The following is a 20,026-nucleotide window of genomic DNA, read 5'->3' as shown; positions in this document are numbered from 1 at the left end:
CTCACTTATAGTTTCCATATCCTCAAAATCTTTTGCCAGACAATCATATTTGTAAGGCTTTCCTGTTTCACCTTCCCCACAGGCTGGGGAGGTTCACTGAGGGCTGGGTAGGCCCGGAGTAGGCCATAGGTACAAACACACACACAGACAGTGCATGTGCTGCACGGAGACACGGCGCTGTAAACACACCTTCATTCAACTTTCATCGCAGCCTTCATTAGTGCTTTGAGTTTTGCATAATTTGGCAGCTGCCCCTGGCGTTTTTCAGGAGGTGCTGTAATTGATTCCATATGGGAGTTATCGGGGGCGCTGAACCGGGCCCGTGTTTGCTGGGGAGGAGGTGTCAGATGCGAAACCAAACATGACGGGAGCGAGCCCCAGGCTCCCAGCTGACACAGTCTGGGGGGTTTCTGGGCTGTGTGCTACAAACGGCAGCAGAGGCAGCGCAGACACCGCCAGACGCCGCGGGGCGCGGGGACTGAGGCCTCCTGAGGGGTTCTGGGGGATCCTGGGGGGTTCTGGGGGATCCTGAGGGACCCTGAGGGGTCCTGAGGGGTCCTGAGCAATCCTGGGGGATCCTGGGGGATCCCAAGCAATATTGAGGGATCCTGGGGTGTCCCGGGGGATCCTGAGGGATCCTGGGGGGATCCTGGAGGGTTCTGAGGGCTCTTGGGGAGTTCTGGAGGGGTTCTGTGGGATCCTGAGTGATCCTAGGGGGTCCTGGGGGATCCTGAGCAATCCTGGGCAATCCTAAGGAGTCCTGGGGGATCCTGAGCAATACTGAGGGATCCTGGGTTTTCATGTGGGATCCTGAGTGATCCTGAGGGGTCCTGTGGGATCCTGAGCAATCCTGAGTGATCCTGGGCATTCTGGGGGGTCCTGGGGAATCCTGAGGGGTCTTGGAGCATCCTTTGGGGTTCTGAGGGATTCTGAGTGATTCTGGGGAGTCCTGAGGGATCCTGAGCGATCCTGAGCAATCCTGGGGGATCTTCTGGGGTCCTGGGGGATCCTGGGTGTCCTGAGGGATCCTGAGGAATCCTGGGGGGTTCTGGGGGGTCCTGGGGATCCTGGGGGATCCTGAGGGGTCCTGGGGATCCTGGGGGATCCTGAGGGGTCCAGGGGGATCCAGGGGGATCCTGAGCAATCCTGAGGGATCCTGAGTAATCCTGGGGATGCTGGGGGATCCTGAGTGATCCTGGGGGTTCCTGAGCAATCCTGGGGGATCCTGGGGAATCTTGAGAGATCCCAGACTCCTCACAACACCCCTCTGATGCACCCAGGAAGTTTGGGATCCCCAGATCCCCGTCCTGCTGAGCATGTCAGGTGTCTCAGCTCTGTCCCCCAGCTTTTCTCACCTGCTTTGGGTCATTTTGGGAAATCTGAGCTCTACCAGAGACCAGCAGCTCTGCTGTCCCACCCAGCCAGGCCAGCACTGTCCTCACCCCGCAGCCCCAGCCCTGAGCCCCTGCAGAGGACACAGCAGATGCAAAAGGAGGGAGGCTGGGGGGTTTTTGTGCTTGATTGACACCATTAAAGGAGCAGTTTCCGTGTTTACTCTGGGAACAGCCCCAGCAGTTGAAGGTGTCACTGCTGGCAGCTGCTGAGCCCAAACAAACTTCACTGAGGGCTGGGCTGGACAGGGCCTGGGAGGAGAAGCACCTGTGGGAGCATCCTGCATTCCCTGGCAGGGAAATGTCTCCAGGAAAACCCAGGGACACCAGGGCCAGGGGAACTCCTGCCTCACCCCAGCTCTGCAGTGACAAACAGGGCAAAAAGAGAAGAAAATGCCCTTCCAGCACCACCCAGCACTGGCCAGCCCCCAGGAAAATCCATTTTTCCTGGTGCCACTGATTCAGCTCAGCCAGAGCAGCTCTGCAATGCTGTTCCAGCCCTGGAACATCCTGGTTTTATGGGATTTACAGGAAAACAGCCCTGGAACTGCTGCATGAGGAAGATCTGGAGATGAAGAAGAGCAGAAATGCTCCTCTTCCATGGACACAACTGTTCTGCTCCCATTTCTCCCTCAGCTCCTGCCCTTTGCCAGCAGCTCCAGCTTTGTCTCGTCCACAGATACTGCCCAGCCAGCTCCAAGGCCTTCTCCAGTGTATCCTGACATTCCCAAGCTCTTGGAACCTTCTTAGTGCTTCAGACTCTCTGAAGGGTCTTCTCTGAGGGGCACAGAGGAGGTTTGAGATAAGACAAGGATGTAAGAAGAGCTCAGGTTCTTCTCAGAGATCCCCCAAAGTGTTCCCATCAGTCACTGGTGATGGACTGAGCTTCTCCAACTCTTGGCCAGGCCACAGGAGCCAAAAATTTGGGCTCTTCCAGCCCAGAGCTCAGACTGAGGCTGCACTTAGAGCTGGCCTGCCCCACTCCAAGCAGCTGCAGCTCTGCAGGGAGCTGCTGGAGAAGCCTTGTATGGTGGCTGGGAGCAAACAGCTCCATCTCCCAAATTCCATCGTAACAACCAAACAAAGGACTGACAGAAGAGGCTGAATAAAGGGAATAAAAGGAAATAGAGATGAAGAGCCCAACTTCCTGCAGTGGCTGCTGCTGTCCCCACACCTGTGTGACACAGAGACAACACAGAACCCCCATTATCAGACACCCTCACCCCTCAGAGACACCTCCAAACCGATATTTCCCCGCAGCGAGAGCTGCCGGCGCGGATATTATTTATAAAACCTCAATGAGAATACATCTGCACGGATAACTGACACCGTGTTCCCTGCGTGGCATATGCAGGCTGAAAATAAACATTGGTTCTATATGTTCACTGCTCCAGCAGAGTCCAAGCAGCAGGAAATGCATGAAACATGGGCAAGAGCGGGAGCGCGGCGGTGGGAGGGAACATGGAATTACTTGGAGAGCAGAGAGGCGGCCCCGGGAGTTAAAATACACAGCAGGCAAAGAGAAGAGAGGAGCCAAGAGAGCTGAAAAAAATGGCACAAGAGACGAGAGAGGCAGCTGGGGGAGTTAAAACATGCAGATGGAGAGATGGCTGGGAGAGAGGAAAGACCTGGATGCGAGCGGAGAGACGGCAGCCGGGAACTGGCCACTTAAAATAAACTTTGGGAGCAGCGAGGTGGGGAGAATTCCTGGGGTCTGACACCCTGCTGGGGGCAGGGGCTGGGCCCTGGAGGGGTGGGAGTCTCACCCAGGTGAGCACCATCACCCACCTGCACCTGGGATCACACCAGGCACAGGAATCGTCCCCTCCTTCCCATATCCCAAATTCAAACTACTCGGAGGAGTCACCCCCTTCCTTCCCCACAATCCCAAATGCAAATGAGGAATCTCTCCTTTCCTTCCCCACAATCCCAAATGCAAATCCATTGGAGGAATTGTTTCTTCCTTCCCCACTTTCCCAAATTCAAAATACTCAGAGGAATCGCTCCCTTCCTTCCCCCAATCCCAAATGCAAATCCATTGGAAGAATCAGCCCCTACTTCCCAGAATCCCAAATGTAAATCCATTGGAGGAATTGTTCCCTTTTTTCCCCACATACCAAATTCAACCAACTTGCAGGAATCATTCCCTCCTTCCCACAATCCCAAATGCAAATCCATTGGAGGAATTGTTCCTTCCTTCCTCACTTTCCCAAATGTAAATCCATTGGAAGAATCATCCCCTACTTCCCACAATCCCAAATACAAATCCACTGGAGGAATTGTTCCTTCCTTCCCCACAATCCCAAATTCAAACAACTTGCAGGAATAGTTCCTTCCTTCCCACAATCCCAAATGCAAACCTATTGGAAGAACCATCCCCTCCTTCCCACAATCCCAAATGCAAACCTATTGGAGGATCCAGATTTTGGCTCCTGATCCCAGCTCTGCAGAGTGACACCTTCATCCTTCCCATTTACAGCCCCTGTAGGGGTTTCTAGAAATAAATGGATAATGCCTGCCTGGATCTCACCCCCATTAAAAACACCCTCCTCAAACTCAAATCCTACTAAATTTATCAAGTTACACTTTTCCCAAACGCTCCAAAGGTTTTTTTTTTTTCCCCAAAATGAGCTTCCAGCTCCGAGTGAGCCCTTTAGGAACGAGTTTTAAGATCTGAGAGTTGACTTCAGCGCCCTGAGGCACAGACAGGGACACTCCCCGTGTCCCAGGGCTGCTCCAGAGCTGCCACCAGCTCCAGCAGCGTGGCCAAGCCACACCTCACTCCCCATCCCTGCTGCTTCTCACTCCCAGCCTTCCAGGAACCCAAGGATATCTGATGGAAAATGCAGCAGGCACAAAGCTCCGGGCACAATTCAGGCAGGCAAAAGCAGAGCCCGGATATTTTTATACCCACGGAGTTTTGTGGCAGCGAGAAGGAAAATTTTCTCTCACAAACGTGAATTAAAGCTTTCAATAAGTTAAAATGATGATTTTTTTTTTTGAGGGCAATCTCCTGTAAGTTCACAGATAAAATCAGTTTTAGAAAGGCCTGCACTGAGCACAGGTGCATTCAGCAAAACTCACATCAATCCAAGGATTTATGATGCCCCCGAGGACAAAGAAGTGATTTACTGGTTTTATTTTGCTGCAAAGAAGGGAGCAAATTTCACCATCAGTTTTATTTTCTCCCCAGGTGCCAATCCAATTTTACTGCCAGGTTTATTTCAGCCTGGGGATGGCCCAGGCTGGACCCACAGTGTGTCCTGCTGGAGACAATAATTTATTAATTTAGAGAGGAGAAATTTTCTACAAATTTCTCCAATTTTTTTTCACATAAAGGATTTTATCTGTGGGTACTCAGCAATAAAATAATTTGAAGCAATAAAATAATTTGAAGCAATTTGTCCTGAGTGTTGGATTTTTTTGATGGTTAAATGGGAATCAGTTAAACCAGTGGGAACACACAAAACCACCTCAGTGCAAAGCCTCAGTTCTACACATGACTTGGAGTAAGCCCTGAGTAAATTACTTCAGAGTAAGTTACTCCAGAGTAAGGCACAGCCACTCCCAGGCACATTCCCAGCAGATCCTGCAGGTAAATCCTGGCTTTGGGGGTGACAAAGGGACTTGGAGCAGGGATGAGGCTGCAGAGATTTTGTCCAGAAGGAGAATGAAATAAAATTCAAATGTTTTGCACAAAATTAGGAGGGTTGGAATCTGCTCCTTCTTGGAATTAGATGGTGTTTAAGGTGTCTTCCTACCCAAACAATTCCATGATTCCACGATAATCTCTCTGAACACCTTTTAATCTCTCATGTTTCCTAAAAATCAGGGGCAGTTTTCCACTGAATTCAGGGGTTTTGTCTCACACTGACCTTCCACCATGGGTTATTCAAACTGCTGGGCTGTCAGGGTGAGTTAAAATAATCATGTCAGTATAAAACTTCAACAAATTGGACATTGGTCCTAAATGATGGAAATTGATTGAAATGATGGAAATGATTGGTCCTAAATGTGGAAATGTAATATGTAAAAAAATCTGTCTGGTGGATGAAATGTGAGGGGGAACCTTGTGGCTCTGCACAAGGAGGGGACAGGAGGGCACAGCCGGGGGGGTCGGGCTCTGCTCCCAGGGAACAGGGACAGGAGCAGAGGGAACAGCACCAGGGAGGGTTTGGGATGGATTTGGGGGAAATTCCTTCGTGGAAAGGGAATTGTTAAGCACTGGAAGGAGCTGGAGTCCCCATCCCTGGGGGGATTTCAAAGCCTGTGGGAAATGGATTTATAGAAAATTCTCAAAGCCTGACACAAGGCTCACATAGTGTACATCTGTATGCAAACCTTGAGATAAGAAATACTGACTTAGAAATGCCATGGAATAAGAGAGACATTGTTGAGAGAGAAATTAAGTTTCAAAAGATAATCTTACAAAAAGGACTAGATACTTTGGAGGAATAGAACTGTAAAAGATATATTGTAAAACCCACAAGGGGTAATTTTAAATAATTACCTTTAAAACATTTACAACATAGTGGAGCTAAACCTCATAAGCCAAGAAACACTTATTGTGTATTATAATTAAGAAATAGCTTCTGATTGTAATAACATAACTTATAACATCTGTATTATCTCACCCTTCACACGAGACTAAAAATAAAAGAAAAGTTTTTAAAACCCCATCTCTAAACCAGACTAAAACATAACCCAACAAAAGCCCTGTGGATGTGGCACCTGGGGACATGGGTGGCAGTGCTGGGATGGTTGGACTGGATGACCTTGGAGGACCTTTCCAACCTAAACCATTCCATGATCCCATAAAATGGTTGGACTCAATGACCTTGGAGGACCTTTCCAACCCAAACCATTCCATGATCCCATAAAATGGTTGGACTCAATGACCTTGGAGGACCTTTCCAACCCAAACCATTCCATGATCCCATAAAATGGTTGGACTCAATGACCTTGGAGGACCTTTCCAACCCAAACCATTCCATGATCCTATAAAATGGTTGGACTCAATGACCTTGGAGGACCTTTCCAACCCAAACCATTCCATGATCCCATAAAATACGCACGCCAGGCACCCTCTGAGGGCCCTCCCTCCCTTCCCCTGGGCAGACTCACTTCTCCAGCACGGACATGATGATGGGAGGTAGAACCAGTATAGGCATGGGCAGGACCACTCTGGTCAGGGCTGTTTCCAGCAGGGCCTGTGGAGCAAACACAAACAAACAAACACATGCAGACATCCCAAACCAACCCAGGATGGACCTGCCAGGCTCAGGATGGCTCTGCTGATGGCACTGAACTGTCACCCAGCGTCTGCAGCAGCTGACAAACCTCAAAGAAGCTGGGAATTGGAAAAACATGCCTGGATAATGATTCTCCAAGCTCACTTTAAAAGCAGGTTCAGCTGTCATGTACAGAGGGTCAAATTGCCAAGCCACAGCGACTTGGATACTTTTTGATGCAGAAAACATCTGGGTTTATCATCAATTATCCCATCTGAGTAGAGATAGAGCTTGGCCAAAGCCAGGACTCCAATTGGTAGATGTCACTTATGTCACTTATGTCACTGATGTGAATGAGATAGGAATCACTGATGGGAAATCTTGTGGGGGAAACATTGTAGGGGAGACATTGTGGAGAAAATGTTGTAGGGAAATGTTGTAGGGGAGATATTGGAGGGGGAATGTTGTAGGGATATGTTGTAGGGAGGTGTTGTGGAGGAAATGTTGTAGGGGAAATGTAGGGAAATGTTGGAGGGGAGATGTTGTAGGGGAAATGTTGTGGAGGAAATGTAGGAAATGTTGGAGGGGAAATGTTGTATGGGGAATGTTGTAGGGACATGTTGGAGGGGAGGTGTAGGGGAGATGTTGTGGAGGAAATGTTGTAGGGGAAATGTTTTAGGGAAATGTTGTAGGGAAATGTAGGGGAAATGTTGGAGGGAAATGTTGGAGGGGAAATATTGGAGGGAAATGTTGGAGGGGAAATGTTGTAGAGAAATGTTGTAGGGAAAATGTAGAGAAATGTTGGAGGGGAAATGTTGTAGAGAAATTTTGAAGGGGAAATTTGTAGGGGGAATGTTGTAGGGAAATGTTGGAGGGGAAATGTTGTGGGGAAATATTGTAGGGAGATGTTGTGGAGGAAATGTTGTGGGGGAAATGTTGCAGGGAAATGTAGGGGAGATGTTGTAGGGAAATATCCCACCATGGGCCGAGCAGCACTTTCAGCCCTTCCTGCCTGAGCTGAGCTTTGATCTCACTCTGTGCTGGGGAAGCAGCTCCTCACTGCTGCTCCAGGAATTGTTTCCCATCACTGCTGGGTCATTCCCTGCAGGGATTTGGGACATGCAGGGCTCTCTTCTCCCGGGAAAAGCCCAATCATGGAGCTACAATGTGCCTCCACAATTCTTCCTTCCTGGCCAGACTCACCAGAGGGAGCAACCAAAGCAGGGTTTGGATTTATTGAGGCCCAGAGATCTCCCAGGGCCTGGAGGGGCTCCAGGAGAGCTGGAGAGGGGCTGGGGACAAGGCCTGCAGGGACAGGAGCCAGGGAATGGCTCCCACTGGGAAAGGGGAGATTGGGCTGGGATCTTGGCAAGGAATTCCTGCCTGGGCTGGAATTCCCAGATTTGCTGGGGCTGCCCCTGGATCCCTGGCAGTGCCCAAGGCCAGGTTGGACACTGGGGCTTGGATCCACCTGGGACAGTGGAAGGTGTCCTGCCCATGGATAGGGTGGCACTGGATGGGATTTAAGGTCCCTTCCACCCAAGGCATCCCATGATTTTATGTCACAGGGACATCTAACATCACAACAAACCCTCACACAGGGACAGCTGTGTCACACTGAGGATCTGCCACGTTTCACATGACAAAAACCAGGATCAGCCTATCCAGGAGGAAGAGCTGGGATTGGGTGGCAGCTGAGCAGGAGTTCCCAGAACTCCCAAATTTTACGTTTTTAAGTTCCACCTCCATCACTCTCACAGCACCTTCACTTTTAATCTTCATTTTTTCTTTCAGCCATCAGGACAGAGAGGGGAGAGCGGGTCCTGGAGCCAGTTAATGGAAGTGAGGAAAACTGGCTCCAAGAAGTGTCTCTGAGCCCTTCAGCAGATTGTTTTAATCCCCCTGTTAACCAACAATATGGAGAGCTATTCGAGATCTCCCCGTTCCTGCCGAGGACTGCAGAGCTGTACATTAATTGCTGTCTCTGGAGTGCCTTGGACAGAAGGAGGGAGGGAAATGCCAAGCATTATATTATTAACTCCTGTGCCTGGGCGTGTGCTCAGCACAGCTCCACATCTCAGTCAGAGCCCACTTGGAAACAACAGCTCAGGGGGTGCTCAGGAGCCAGGACTGCACCCAGGGATGGGAAGGGAGCAGTTCCAGGCAGGTGGCACAGAGTGGGTGACAGGGAAAGCAAACCAGCTGTTCACGAGGTTAACAACATCTGGCTGCCCTCAGCCAGCTCTGGGTGGCAGGGAAGGGTTGGAAAGCTGCTCAGCCCCGAGCCTGAGTCCTCCTCATTTGGGAAAATGTGTGAGGGATCTTTGCTGGGTGTTCCACAAGGAATTCCCACGGTAGCACCAGGGATCTGTCCTGTCACTGTGCCGTTCCAAACCACCAGGGCCAGCCCCCAAATTTCTGTGTTCTCTGCATCTCCTCCACTCCCAGCTGCTAAAGCCATGGATTCCAGAGGCTGTGGGATGTGCTGGGCCTGGAATCAGCTGTGGCCCAGCTCTCCCAGCTCCTGTACTCACGTGTTTGGCAGCAACTCTGGAAGAGCCGACGATGTTCCCATTAGTGTCCAACACATCGATTCCCTCCTCCAGCTCCGTGTGCCTCATCAGGACCACGTTGCAGATGTTGGCACTGGCTGAGGAGGAGAAAGGCAGGAGGATCAGCCTTGATCAATCCCCACTGGCAGCTTCTGTGTGCCCTAACTCCAGATCTCCTCCCCTCAATCTGCTGAGGTGAATTGCTCTGAACCCCAAAAAAAGATGGAATTCTCAAGGAGAATAGTAACCAATTTTTTTTCCTCTGGGATAATAAAGGCAAATAGGCCTACAGGAAGGTCAAGTGCAAGGTGTCCTTGCCTGTGGTTGGAACTAGATGGTCTTTAGGTCCTTTCCAGCCCAAACCATTCCATGATTTCACACAATTTAGGGGAAAAATGACTCCATGCACCAGGACCTTTCTAACCCCTCCTCCTGGCCCAGCCTGTGGCTTTTGAGGCCTCAAGATGACCCCAAATTCTGTCTCTCAAGTCTGACCAAGAGCTGGGGTTGAGCACCACGTGCAGCCCCTCCTCTCACTCAGGCACTTCCCAACTTCTCCCAGAGAAAAGCTGCACATTCCCACAAAACTTTTGGGCTGATCAAGTGGCATTTTCCAGCACCCCCCACACCACATTTGCCTGCAAACTTTCCACCCAGAACTGAGACAAACCCACTGTTGCTGCAAGTACCAGTGCCTTCCAAAAATGTGTTTCTGCACTGCTTGATGGGTTAATATTCGCTAATTAATCTCAATTCATGTCATATAACAAATGTCTAATTTTTTGAGGGTGGTGGGTGGGTGAGCCCTCTCTGAAGGCAGCTCTGTGCAATCAAGGATGATTTGTGGTGACAAATGCTCCTTCCACTCGAGAGGGAGAGGAACACACACACACGCACACTCTGTCTCTCTCTTTAATATTCCAACTACCAGACCACTCTTCCCATTTATCAAAATATCTGTGTTCCCAACCCTTCAGCTCCTGAATCCCAGAGAAAAAACAAAACAAGGCCTTTCATTTAGAGAAAGTTTAGCCCCTGTTTTTTTTTTTTTCATTTTTAACACTCGCACGCCCCGTCCTTCTCGCTGTCAATCAAAACTGAGCAGATCAAAGAGCCCAGCAGAGCTGCTCTGGCCAGGGACGCCCTGGCACAGAGTTCCTGACAGACTCAGGATGGGGTGGCCAGCCCTGACACTCCCAAGATGCTTTCCCAAGGCTCTGGAATCCCTGCCCTGGTCCCAAAGCCAAAAGCTGCTTCCATGGTTTGTCTGAGACGAGGCGCTCACGTAGCCGCTCCCCTTCTGCTTTCTGAGAGAGCAGAAACGCTGCTAATTATGGCTAAACTTGGATTGCATGGATGTCTCAAATGCACGAGGGTGGGGGGGGGGGAGAAATAAATAAATTTTAGTGCAGACAAAGTCATCTGCAGGATTTGGGAAGGAATTGTGGTAATGGAAACTGCGGCTGTGAGAGCACTCTGAGGAAACGGGGCTCGGGCTCCACACCAAGGCAGCACCCCACTCCTGGGGGTTTGTAGGGATTCTTTCTATCCCAAGGTGCTTCCCACACTCTAAATCTGTCCTTGGGCATCACCTAAGCACAACAATTTTAACCACACACACATACAAAAAAGCCCAAGGAGAAGAAATCCTTCCTCCTTCTCCCTTCTCTCCAATTAGGATCTTTCCATCAGCTTTAATTTCCTTCAGATCAGGTTTGGGATGGGATTTTTGGGGTTTTCTGAGGTTTTTTAGCCATGAACATCTCCAGTATAAAGCACACCCTCACCAGTAACACCCTGGCCTTGGGGCCAGCTGTTCACACCCAGTTCTGGGGAAGAAAAGGGTGAATTGGGTTCCTTGGATTCCCCTGGGCACCGAGACCCTTCCCCTCCTCACTGCTGAGAAAGGATCCAGCCCCTCCCTGCTCAAACTCAGGCTCCAAGACCTCCTTCCCTTCCCTTCTTTTCCATGGAACCCCCTCAGCCCCCAAGGATGCCCCAACCTCAATCCCAAACCCCTTTTCCAGCCCCTGGCTCTGCAGGGCCTTCTCTGCTCCTCCAGGAGCTGCTCCCCTGGCTTGGTTTCCTGGATCCAACCCCTGGTCCTGGCCGGGATTTTTTGGACAATTTGGTGTTAAAGTGGTGTTAAAGTGTCCTCCAGGCAGAGCTGCTGCAGGTGGGCATTCCCTGATGGTGCAAACACAACCTTCACATGCCCTGGAGAAGACACAGACCCCTCTGAGGGCACCAAGACCTTCCCCAGCAGCCATCCCGGCTTCCCAAAGCTCCGTGGAGCCCTCAGAACATCCCTGCTGGAGTTTGGGCTGCCTTCCACCCCAGCAGCAGCTGCCCCTCCTGTGGTAACTTGGGATGGGACCCTCAAGCTTGGATGTCCCCCCAGTTTTCCAGCTGCCCCCAACCAGCACAGCTCTGGGGGTCAGTGCAGAGGGAGGCAAGGAAAGGATGGGGAAAACTCTCTAATTTCACAGAATCATGGAATTATTAAGGCTGAAAAGGATTCCCAAGATCATTAAGTCCAACCATCACTGCCAAATCCACCAGCCCATCCCTGAGGACCACATCCGTGGGGTTTTTGGAGCAAGAGCTTTTTTACCCCAGTGTTTGGCTTTTCATGTAGAAATAGAGAATTTCTACCTTTCTGCTGGGGGCTGGATGGTCAAAAGGAATTGGGAGACACATCTTAATGAAGGGTTTGTCCAGGTCAGCAAACCACAAACCAGCAATTAGTGGGAGGATCCCTGATGTCCTGGCTCATAATGAAGCAAGACAAATAAAACATTAGCTGGGGAATTAATTACAGGCTAAACAAATTAATTATGGGTCCTCAATCAATGCCAACACAAACACCTTGGTGTGAAAGCAGATCAAGCCTGCAGCAAGGATTTCCTGCCTGCCTTTGACTCAAACACCCCTCAGAGCTGCCTCCTGGGACTGGAACTCATCCCTCGTGCTCTCCTGGTTGTAAAACCCCAAGGAAAGCTGAATCTCCCTAAAATAGATCCCAGAAAAGCCCCAGGAAAGCAACAACAATGCCCTCAGATCCCCTGGTGTACAAGGAAAAGGCTCAGTGCAACCCCCAGAGCACAATCCCTGTCCCCCCTGTTCTGCAGGCAGGGCAGGCAGCTGCTTTTGTGGCAGAAAAGGGGAAAAAAATCCAGCAATTCAAGAATTGAGGGCTGGAGGGACACAACAACCAATTCTCTGCTAAAAAAGGAGCAGAAAGGCCAGAGAAAGTGAGAGCAGCAGACAGGTAAAGGGGCTCAGGAGAGCTCTGAGGATGTGGCACTTGCACAGCAAAGGAAAAAAACCTGAAAGGAAAATTTGGCATTATATGGCTGAAAAAGGAACATGGAAGAGGGAGCAAACCCCATTTTTTTAGTGATTTCCTCCATGCTGGGGCAATTTTTGCACCACCTTTGTAAATAAACAAGCTTGCACAAAAAATTACCCCACAGCCACAAAGCTAAAATAACTCAGCATGTGCTGGAGGTGGGAACCAGAGACCCCAGCAAAGGCTGAGTGCAGAGCATCCCTGCCCTCAAACACAGAGCTGATAAAACCCCAATAAAATGCTCCACCAAGCCAGGAGCAGCCTCAGTTCTGCACACACTTGGGGCTGCTCTTAACCAGTGACTCTCAGAAATCTGCACATTCAGAGCAGAACCATTTCTCTGCATTTTATTTTAAAATAACCACAGTGCTGCTGCTTATTTGAAGATTTGACACAGCTCAACCCAGATCCTGCAAATGAAATTCTCTGAGGCTGGAATGGTCGAGGACCACTCAGTGCTGATCATTTCTGAAGCTGCTTCAGAGTGCAAAGTGCAGCTGAAAAGCCTGAGGAGCTGCCTCCACCAGCAGATCTGCAGCATTTTTCTGCCAAAATTCTGCTTTGCAGAGTCCCATCCCTGCCTGCCCCAGCTCAGGGACCACCACTGAGGGGACACGAGCAGCAAGGAAGGAGCTGTGTGCATCCCAGTGGCTTCTGGCCACCTGCAGGCTTGCAGCCACCGCCTGGAACACAAAGAAAAGGAATTTTTCCTTACCGACAGCGGGGAATGGCACAAACCTCTGGATCAGCAGCCGAGTGGCCGGGGTAAACTTGTTGGCTCTCTGGATCAGAACATTAAGGCCCACCTTGGAATGGAGAAAAGCAAACCAGAGGAGCAGAGGATTAATGACCAGGAGCAGGGCACATGGCACAGTTTGGGGTCCCTCCCCATGAAAAGGTGTTTGAGAACTAAACCTCCCCCAGCTGCAGGGTTTGGCTGTGTTGGGCTCAACCCTTTAGTCAATACAGGGTTAAATCCAATTGTTGAGCTTAAAACAAGGGTTGAACCCAACCTTTGGGCTTAAATAAAGGGTTGAACCCAACCTTTGGGTTCAACCTCTTAGGTTTAAATGAAGGGTTGAACCCAACCTTTGGGTTTAAATTAAGTATTGAACCCAAGTCTTGGGTTTAAATGAAGGATTGAACCCAACAATTGGGTTTATCCAAAGTGCTGGACCCAACCACTGGATTGAACCAAACCATTGGGTTTAAATGAAGGGTTGAACTGTTGGGTTTAAATGAAGGTTTGAACCCAACTCTTGGGTTTAAATTAAGGGTTGAACCCAGCTTGGGTTTGTATGAAGTGTTGAACCCAACCATTGGATGCAACCCAAACATTTGGTTTAAATTAACGTTTGAACCCAACCCTTGCGCTTACAAGAAGGGTTGAACACAACTCCTGGGTTTATATGAAAGGCTGAACCCAGCCATTGGGTTTAAATGAAGGTTTGATCCCAAGAGTTGGGTTTGTCCAAAGTGCTGAACCCAACCACTGGATTGAACCAAACCACTGGGTTTAAATGAAGGGTTGAGCCCATTACTGGGTTTAAATTAAGGATTGGACCCAACTATTGGGTTTACACAAAGCATTGAACCCAAAAGTTGGACTGGACCAAACCACTGGGTTTATATGGAGGGTTGAACCCAACAGTTGGGTTTATATGGAGGGTTGAACCCAACAGTTGGGTTTATATGGAGGGTTCAACCCAACAGTTGGGTTTAAACCCTTCCCAGCTAAAAGATAAGCCAGAACCCACTCCAACACCATCCAGTCCTTCTGGAATTGCCCTTGGCTGGATTTTTGCCCAGGTCACCATCATTTTTCCCATCCACCACAAAATCCTTGGGACTGGCTCTCACCCAGCTGGGAAAAACCCAAATTTCAGTGGTGGTGGTGGCCCAGCACAATTAATTCCTTCTCCAAGGGTCTGGACTACACAACAACATTTGGGCTGTAAAGTTTATTATAACCATGGATTTATTTTTGTTGCCTTGTCCAACCCTTAAATAATGCAGAACTCTCCATAGTTTTCCATGGATCTGGCTCGTTGTGGATGTTCATGGAAACATAGAGGAGTTGTTGCCTCCTGACTCTCACATTGATAATGCTGAGAATTGGGAGAATTTTCATCAAAACTGGCTTCATGCACACGTGGGGTTAAAAATTAACCAAATCTATCCATAGGGAATGACTTCTGTCTTTAAATTACTCTTCCTCGCAATATTTTCTCTTTTCCATACCCCTTAAAAAAAACCCCAAATGCACAAACTAAACCAAACAGCCCCAACCTGGGAATTTTCAGCTGGAAATGGAAGCCTTGAGCAATGTGTGGCTAAAATGTTTTCAGCCCAAAATGCAGCAAAATTAAAAATAAAATAAAAAAAATCAGCCAAAACCAAAAAGCTGCCAGAAAAGAACAAATTTTTTTGTGGATATTTTTTTTTTGGAGGGGGGGTTTGAAAAGCAAAGAGAAGCCTGGGAGAGGATATTTTGCAGGCTGCTACATTATACATGCACATCCCAGCTCATCCCAGTGTGCCAGAGCCTGGGAGGAAGAGGGGGAGAAGCACAACTGCTGGGTAAGCCCTGCATGGGCACAGGGCTGCTTCTCCAGCCCCAGGAAATATTTCCAGAGCCTTTCCCAAGGTTTTCACCCAGACCCCAAGCAGGAGCTCCTCCTCTTGTCCTCAGCAAACGCAGCCCTAGAGCTGAGTCCAAGAGAGCCATGGTGATTCTGCTTAGTCTGGACAGCAGTGAAGGTTTGTCTTGAACTTCTTCCCCCTCAAAAATGACGGAATGATTTTTTTTTCTTTAATTTTCCAGTTGTTAGGATGAGTCTTTTTAAAGTCTGAACACCTCCAGAAACTGTAACACAGCCTAAAATGTGTGGCTTTACGAGGAGCCAGTTTTAAGCCTGGCTTAGCTTGTCTGCCCCATGGATTTGGGTATTTAGTCTGGATATGGTTAATCTGTGTCCATGACAAATTTTATTGGGTTTGCAGCCCCTGCTTGGAGGTTTGGTGGAGGATTTGGCAATGAAGTGGAAGAGCAGCAGCTTTTGAAAGAGAAAACCTGAGTCTGGGAGAGCCACCACTGTGAGGGCAGTGAAATAAAAGCATTTTACTTCCAGATTTAATGTGATGAACTCAGTCCCCACTTACAGCAACCCCCTGCTGGGAACATGAAATTAAATGTTGCTGGAGATTAAATCCCATCTCCCAAATCCTCAACACAAGGGCTGGATATAGGAAACTAATGAGGGTTTGTTTTCTACAGTTTGGAAATTGCTGTAGCTGATCTGTGAACTCCTTCCCACGGGCCATGAGGTGAGGTGAGGGTAAACAGGGCAGGAACTGCTCAGCCTCAGGCCACCAAAGCAGAAGGGTCATCAAGGAGATGTTAATGAGTTTAATTACTTGGGATTGGCCAAAGGACGCTGTTGAAGCAAATTCATCATTAAAGACCAACCCCAGGTTTATTGTTGTGACCATCACCCAGTCACTGAGCAGGGTCTGCAGCACTGGTGATGGAAACATGGAACAGAACCAGGGGGGACTCACCTCACCCAACCTGGCACAACCACAGAATCACCGAGGCTGGAAAAGCCCTCCAAGACTGAGTCCAACCATCCCCAGCACTGCCAGGGCCACCACTGCCCCCAAGTGCCACATCCACAGGGCTGTGAAACCCCCCCAGGGATGGGGACACCACCCCTGTCCTGGGCAGCTGTGCTTGACAACCTTTGGTGAAGGAATTCTTCCTGAAATCCAACCTAAACCTTCCCTGGCACAGCCTGAAGCTGCTTCCTCCTGTCCTGTGGGTCCCCTTGCAGCTTCTCTGGGCAGCCTGCTCCAGAGTTTGACAGAACTCCAGGATGGTTTGGTTAGGAAGGGACTTAAAGAACATCCAAGGCAGGGACACCTCCCACTGTCCTGGGGTGCTCCAAGCCCCAGTGTCCAACCTGGCCTGGGACACTGCCAGGGATGGGGAGTTATCCGTGGTGCACATTCCCATACTGTGACCAGATCAAATCCATCTTTCCCCAATTGCCTGGTTTGCTGAGGTTTCCCCCTCCAGAGCACTCCCTTGATGTGGCTGAGGGAGCTGGACACAGGGACACATGGCTGGACACAGGGATACATGGCTGGACACACAGACACATGGCTGGACTCAGGGACACAGGGCTGGACACATAGACATGAGTGGACACATGGCTGGACACAGGGACAGATGAGATACATGAGTGGACACAGGGATACAGAGCTGGACACAGGGACACACAGCTGGACACATGGACACAAGTGGACACATGGCTGGACACATGGACATGAGTGGACACATGGCTGGACGCAGGGACACACAGGATACATGAGTGGACACAGGGATACAGGGCTGGACACAGGGACACATGGCTGGACACATGGACACAAGTGGACACACGGCTGGACACAGGGATATGTGACTGGACACAGGGACACATGGCTGGACACAGGGACACACGGCTGGACACACAAACACATGAGTGGACACAGGGATATGTGGCTGGACACAGGGACACATGACTGGACATAGGAACACACAGCTGGACACAGGGGTACACGACTGGACACAGGGGTATGTGACTGGACACAGGGACACATGGCTGGACACAGGGGTATGTGACTGGACACAGGGAAACACAGCTGGACCCAGGGATACATGGCTGGACACAGGGACACACAGGGGACACACATATCCCTGTCCCTGGACACAGGGATACGTGACACCAACACTTCCTAACATCCCTCAACACAAAACCGGGATCAAACATGGCCAGTGGGAGAGAAACCTCACCCAGGGCTCTGCTGTGCCTCTGGCAGCACTCTGCCCTTCCTCCCTCCCTCTTCCTCCTTGAGTGCTAAGAATTCCTGCCATTTCTTTAGCTGCCATTTTATTTCAGCATCATGAACATTCCCTCAGCAGAACGTTTGTGAGGTCACCACACTTTGAAGCAGAACCATCAGATGCTGTCAGAGACCAACGTTTCTGATTCCTTTCCTTCTTCTTGTCTCACAAAGTTCTGACCTTATGTCTACCAAGACACCAATTCTAAAACCATAGGAATTAAAAACAAACAAACAAACAGGTTTCTTCTGTCTTTTTATGAAGAGTTTTGAAGCCTGAGAGATGGTTTTGAATGCCTGACATTGGCAATGGCCAAGCCCACACCTCTTAAACCTGGCCTAGAGCAGTAAATCCATCAGAGGAGTTATTTCACTTCATACTGGGAGGGAATTTTTACAAAATAGAGGAATCTCAAGAGTCCAGCAAGCATTAGCTGGTAGATGACACCACCCAAACATTGCTTCATGGACTGTGCTGGAGAAATCCCCGCTGGTTTAGGGGATTTAACTCCAGGGCATCCCTGAGCACTGCAAATGGAGCTGGCTGTTCAAGGGACCTGGAAAGTCAACTTGGAGAGAGGGACTGGCTCCAAAGGAGGTTATCCCTCATCCCCCAGTCACCAGATTGGATTAGAACTAATTGGATCTGATGAGTCCCATCCAGCCAAGCTGGAGAAAAGAGCATTAGGAGAAGGAAGGAAAAAACTCATTCATTAGGGCTGGGAGGTGAAGATGGAGGCAGAGAGATGGAAAACTGGGCTCTTTCCCAACTGGAGCTTTCCCAAGCCAAGGAGAACAGAATGGAAGAGTCTAAGGGAAGGGAAAGCAATCAGGATCCGAGTGCGGAAGGAACTTAGAGAGGAGCAAGAGTAAGGGAAGGAGCAGACATCAGTCCCAAGACAATTCCAGCAGGGACGACCACAGCAGCCCCACAGCTGGATGTTTCAAGGGAAGGGAATGGTGCAGTCTGGAGCAAGGCTGGAGAAAAGTGGGATTCATGCTGAGAACACACCATACTTGGTTTGGGAGATGGTGGATCAAGGAGGATGAGGGGCCATGCCCACGACAAGAGGTGCTGTCTCATACCAAGCTTTCCATGCACCTGGATCCTGTCCAGAGGCAGCAGCACTGCTGGGGTGGTGGGGATGGGCTGGGGCAGAGGGAAAGGAAGGGAGGAGAACAAACCTGCTGGAAATGGAGACATCCCAGTGAAATGAGAGAGAAAATGCTGCAGAGAGGCACATGGAGTTTGGGAGGTGACAGTCACAGGAGGAACCTTAAGGATCATCTACTTCCAACCCTCTGCCTTGGACGCCTTCCAGCATCCCAGGCTGCTCCAAGCCCTGTCCAGCCTGGCCTGGGACACTCCCAGGGACGGGTTTGGCAGCACCCAGCAGGTGCCAGGTGCTCCTGACACCAGGGACAGGATGCTGCTGGCACTGGGAGCATTCCCAGAGAGCCCCATGTCCTTGTCCCCCACAAGAACCCCGTGTCCTTGTGCCTTTGGGAACGGCTGCTCAGCTCCAGCGATTTCGGGGCTCCACGGAGGAACTGCCAGGCTGAGTTTCAGTCTGAGAGATCCAACCACTCCCTTTGGGGTCTGAGAATGAACAGGGAAAGGGACGTGCAGGAACAGCTTTGGAGCAGAGAGATGCAGACTTTAGAGCCAGGCACCGCTTCCTTTCAAACTTAAAACTTAATTTAAAACAAAAGTTGATCACCAGCTCCTCAGATCCCCTGGGATTTTCCCCCTGCTCCCATGGAGGAGGGAGCCAGGCCAGGCTCCATCCCCTCCCATCCCTCTCCGGACTTTTCCAGCCCCCGAATGTCTCCTGGCTGCCCCGAACAGGGCAGAGCAGGCGGTGGGAGGGCTCCAGCTCTCCCGGCTGATTATGGACATCACACCCCATTCACAGGCTGTCAGCGCAGCCTCGCAGACAATTATCGGGAACAAGGAGTGGATTGGAAAAATCCACAGGGGCACCTCCACCTGGAGAGGAGAGCGAGAAATGGTGTGTGAGAGGTCAGCGTGAGCGAGCGGGGAAGGAGGAGCAGCCCCGCGGCACGGGAAGGAGCGGGAGTGCTGGAAAGGGATGGAATGGGACTGATGGAAAGGGATGGAGTGGGACTGATGGAAAGGGATGGAGTGGGACTGATGGAAAGGGATGGAGTGGGACTGATGGAAAGGGATGGAGTGGGATTGATGGAAAGGGATGGAGTGGGACTGATGGAAAAGGATGGAGTGGGACTGATGGAAAGGGATGGAGTGGGACTGATGGAAAGGGATGGAGTGGGATTGATGGAAAGGGATGGAATGGGATTGCTGGAATGGGTAGGGAAGGAATGGGAGTGCTGGAAAGGGATGGAATGGGATGGTGGAAAGGGGAGGAATGGGATTGCTGGAAAGGGAAGGAATGGTAGTGATGGTGTGGGAAGAAATGGGATTGCTGGAATGGGATGGAATGGAATAGAGTGGGAGTGATGGAAAAGGAATGAATAGGATTGATGGAAAGGGAAGGAATGGGATTGCTGGAATGGGAAGGAGTAGGATTGATGTGGGAAGGTGTGGGATTGGTGTGGGAAGGAGTGGGATTGCTGGAAAGGGAAGAAATGGGA

General features: G+C 50.1%; 1 protein-coding gene across 1 annotated transcript in view; it reads right to left on the bottom strand.

Moving 5' to 3' along the window:
• The window catches only part of SFXN5 (sideroflexin 5), a 119,523-nt gene that overhangs the window by 32,369 nt on the left and 67,128 nt on the right, over positions 1-20,026 (bottom strand). Inside the window, exons 10-12 of the mRNA XM_036382894.2 lie at positions 13,242-13,332; positions 9,157-9,272; positions 6,516-6,601 (exon numbers count right to left, since the gene is read on the bottom strand). Coding sequence (XP_036238787.1) covers positions 6,516-6,601; positions 9,157-9,272; positions 13,242-13,332 — 293 coding nt within the window. The remainder of the gene's footprint in view (positions 1-6,515; positions 6,602-9,156; positions 9,273-13,241; positions 13,333-20,026) is intronic.

Source organism: Molothrus ater, chromosome 4, assembly GCF_012460135.2.
Source record: "Molothrus ater isolate BHLD 08-10-18 breed brown headed cowbird chromosome 4, BPBGC_Mater_1.1, whole genome shotgun sequence".
NCBI lineage: Eukaryota > Metazoa > Chordata > Aves > Passeriformes > Icteridae > Molothrus > Molothrus ater.
Note: the sequence above shows the minus strand (reverse complement) of the source record. Positions and strands in the feature narration are given on the sequence as shown.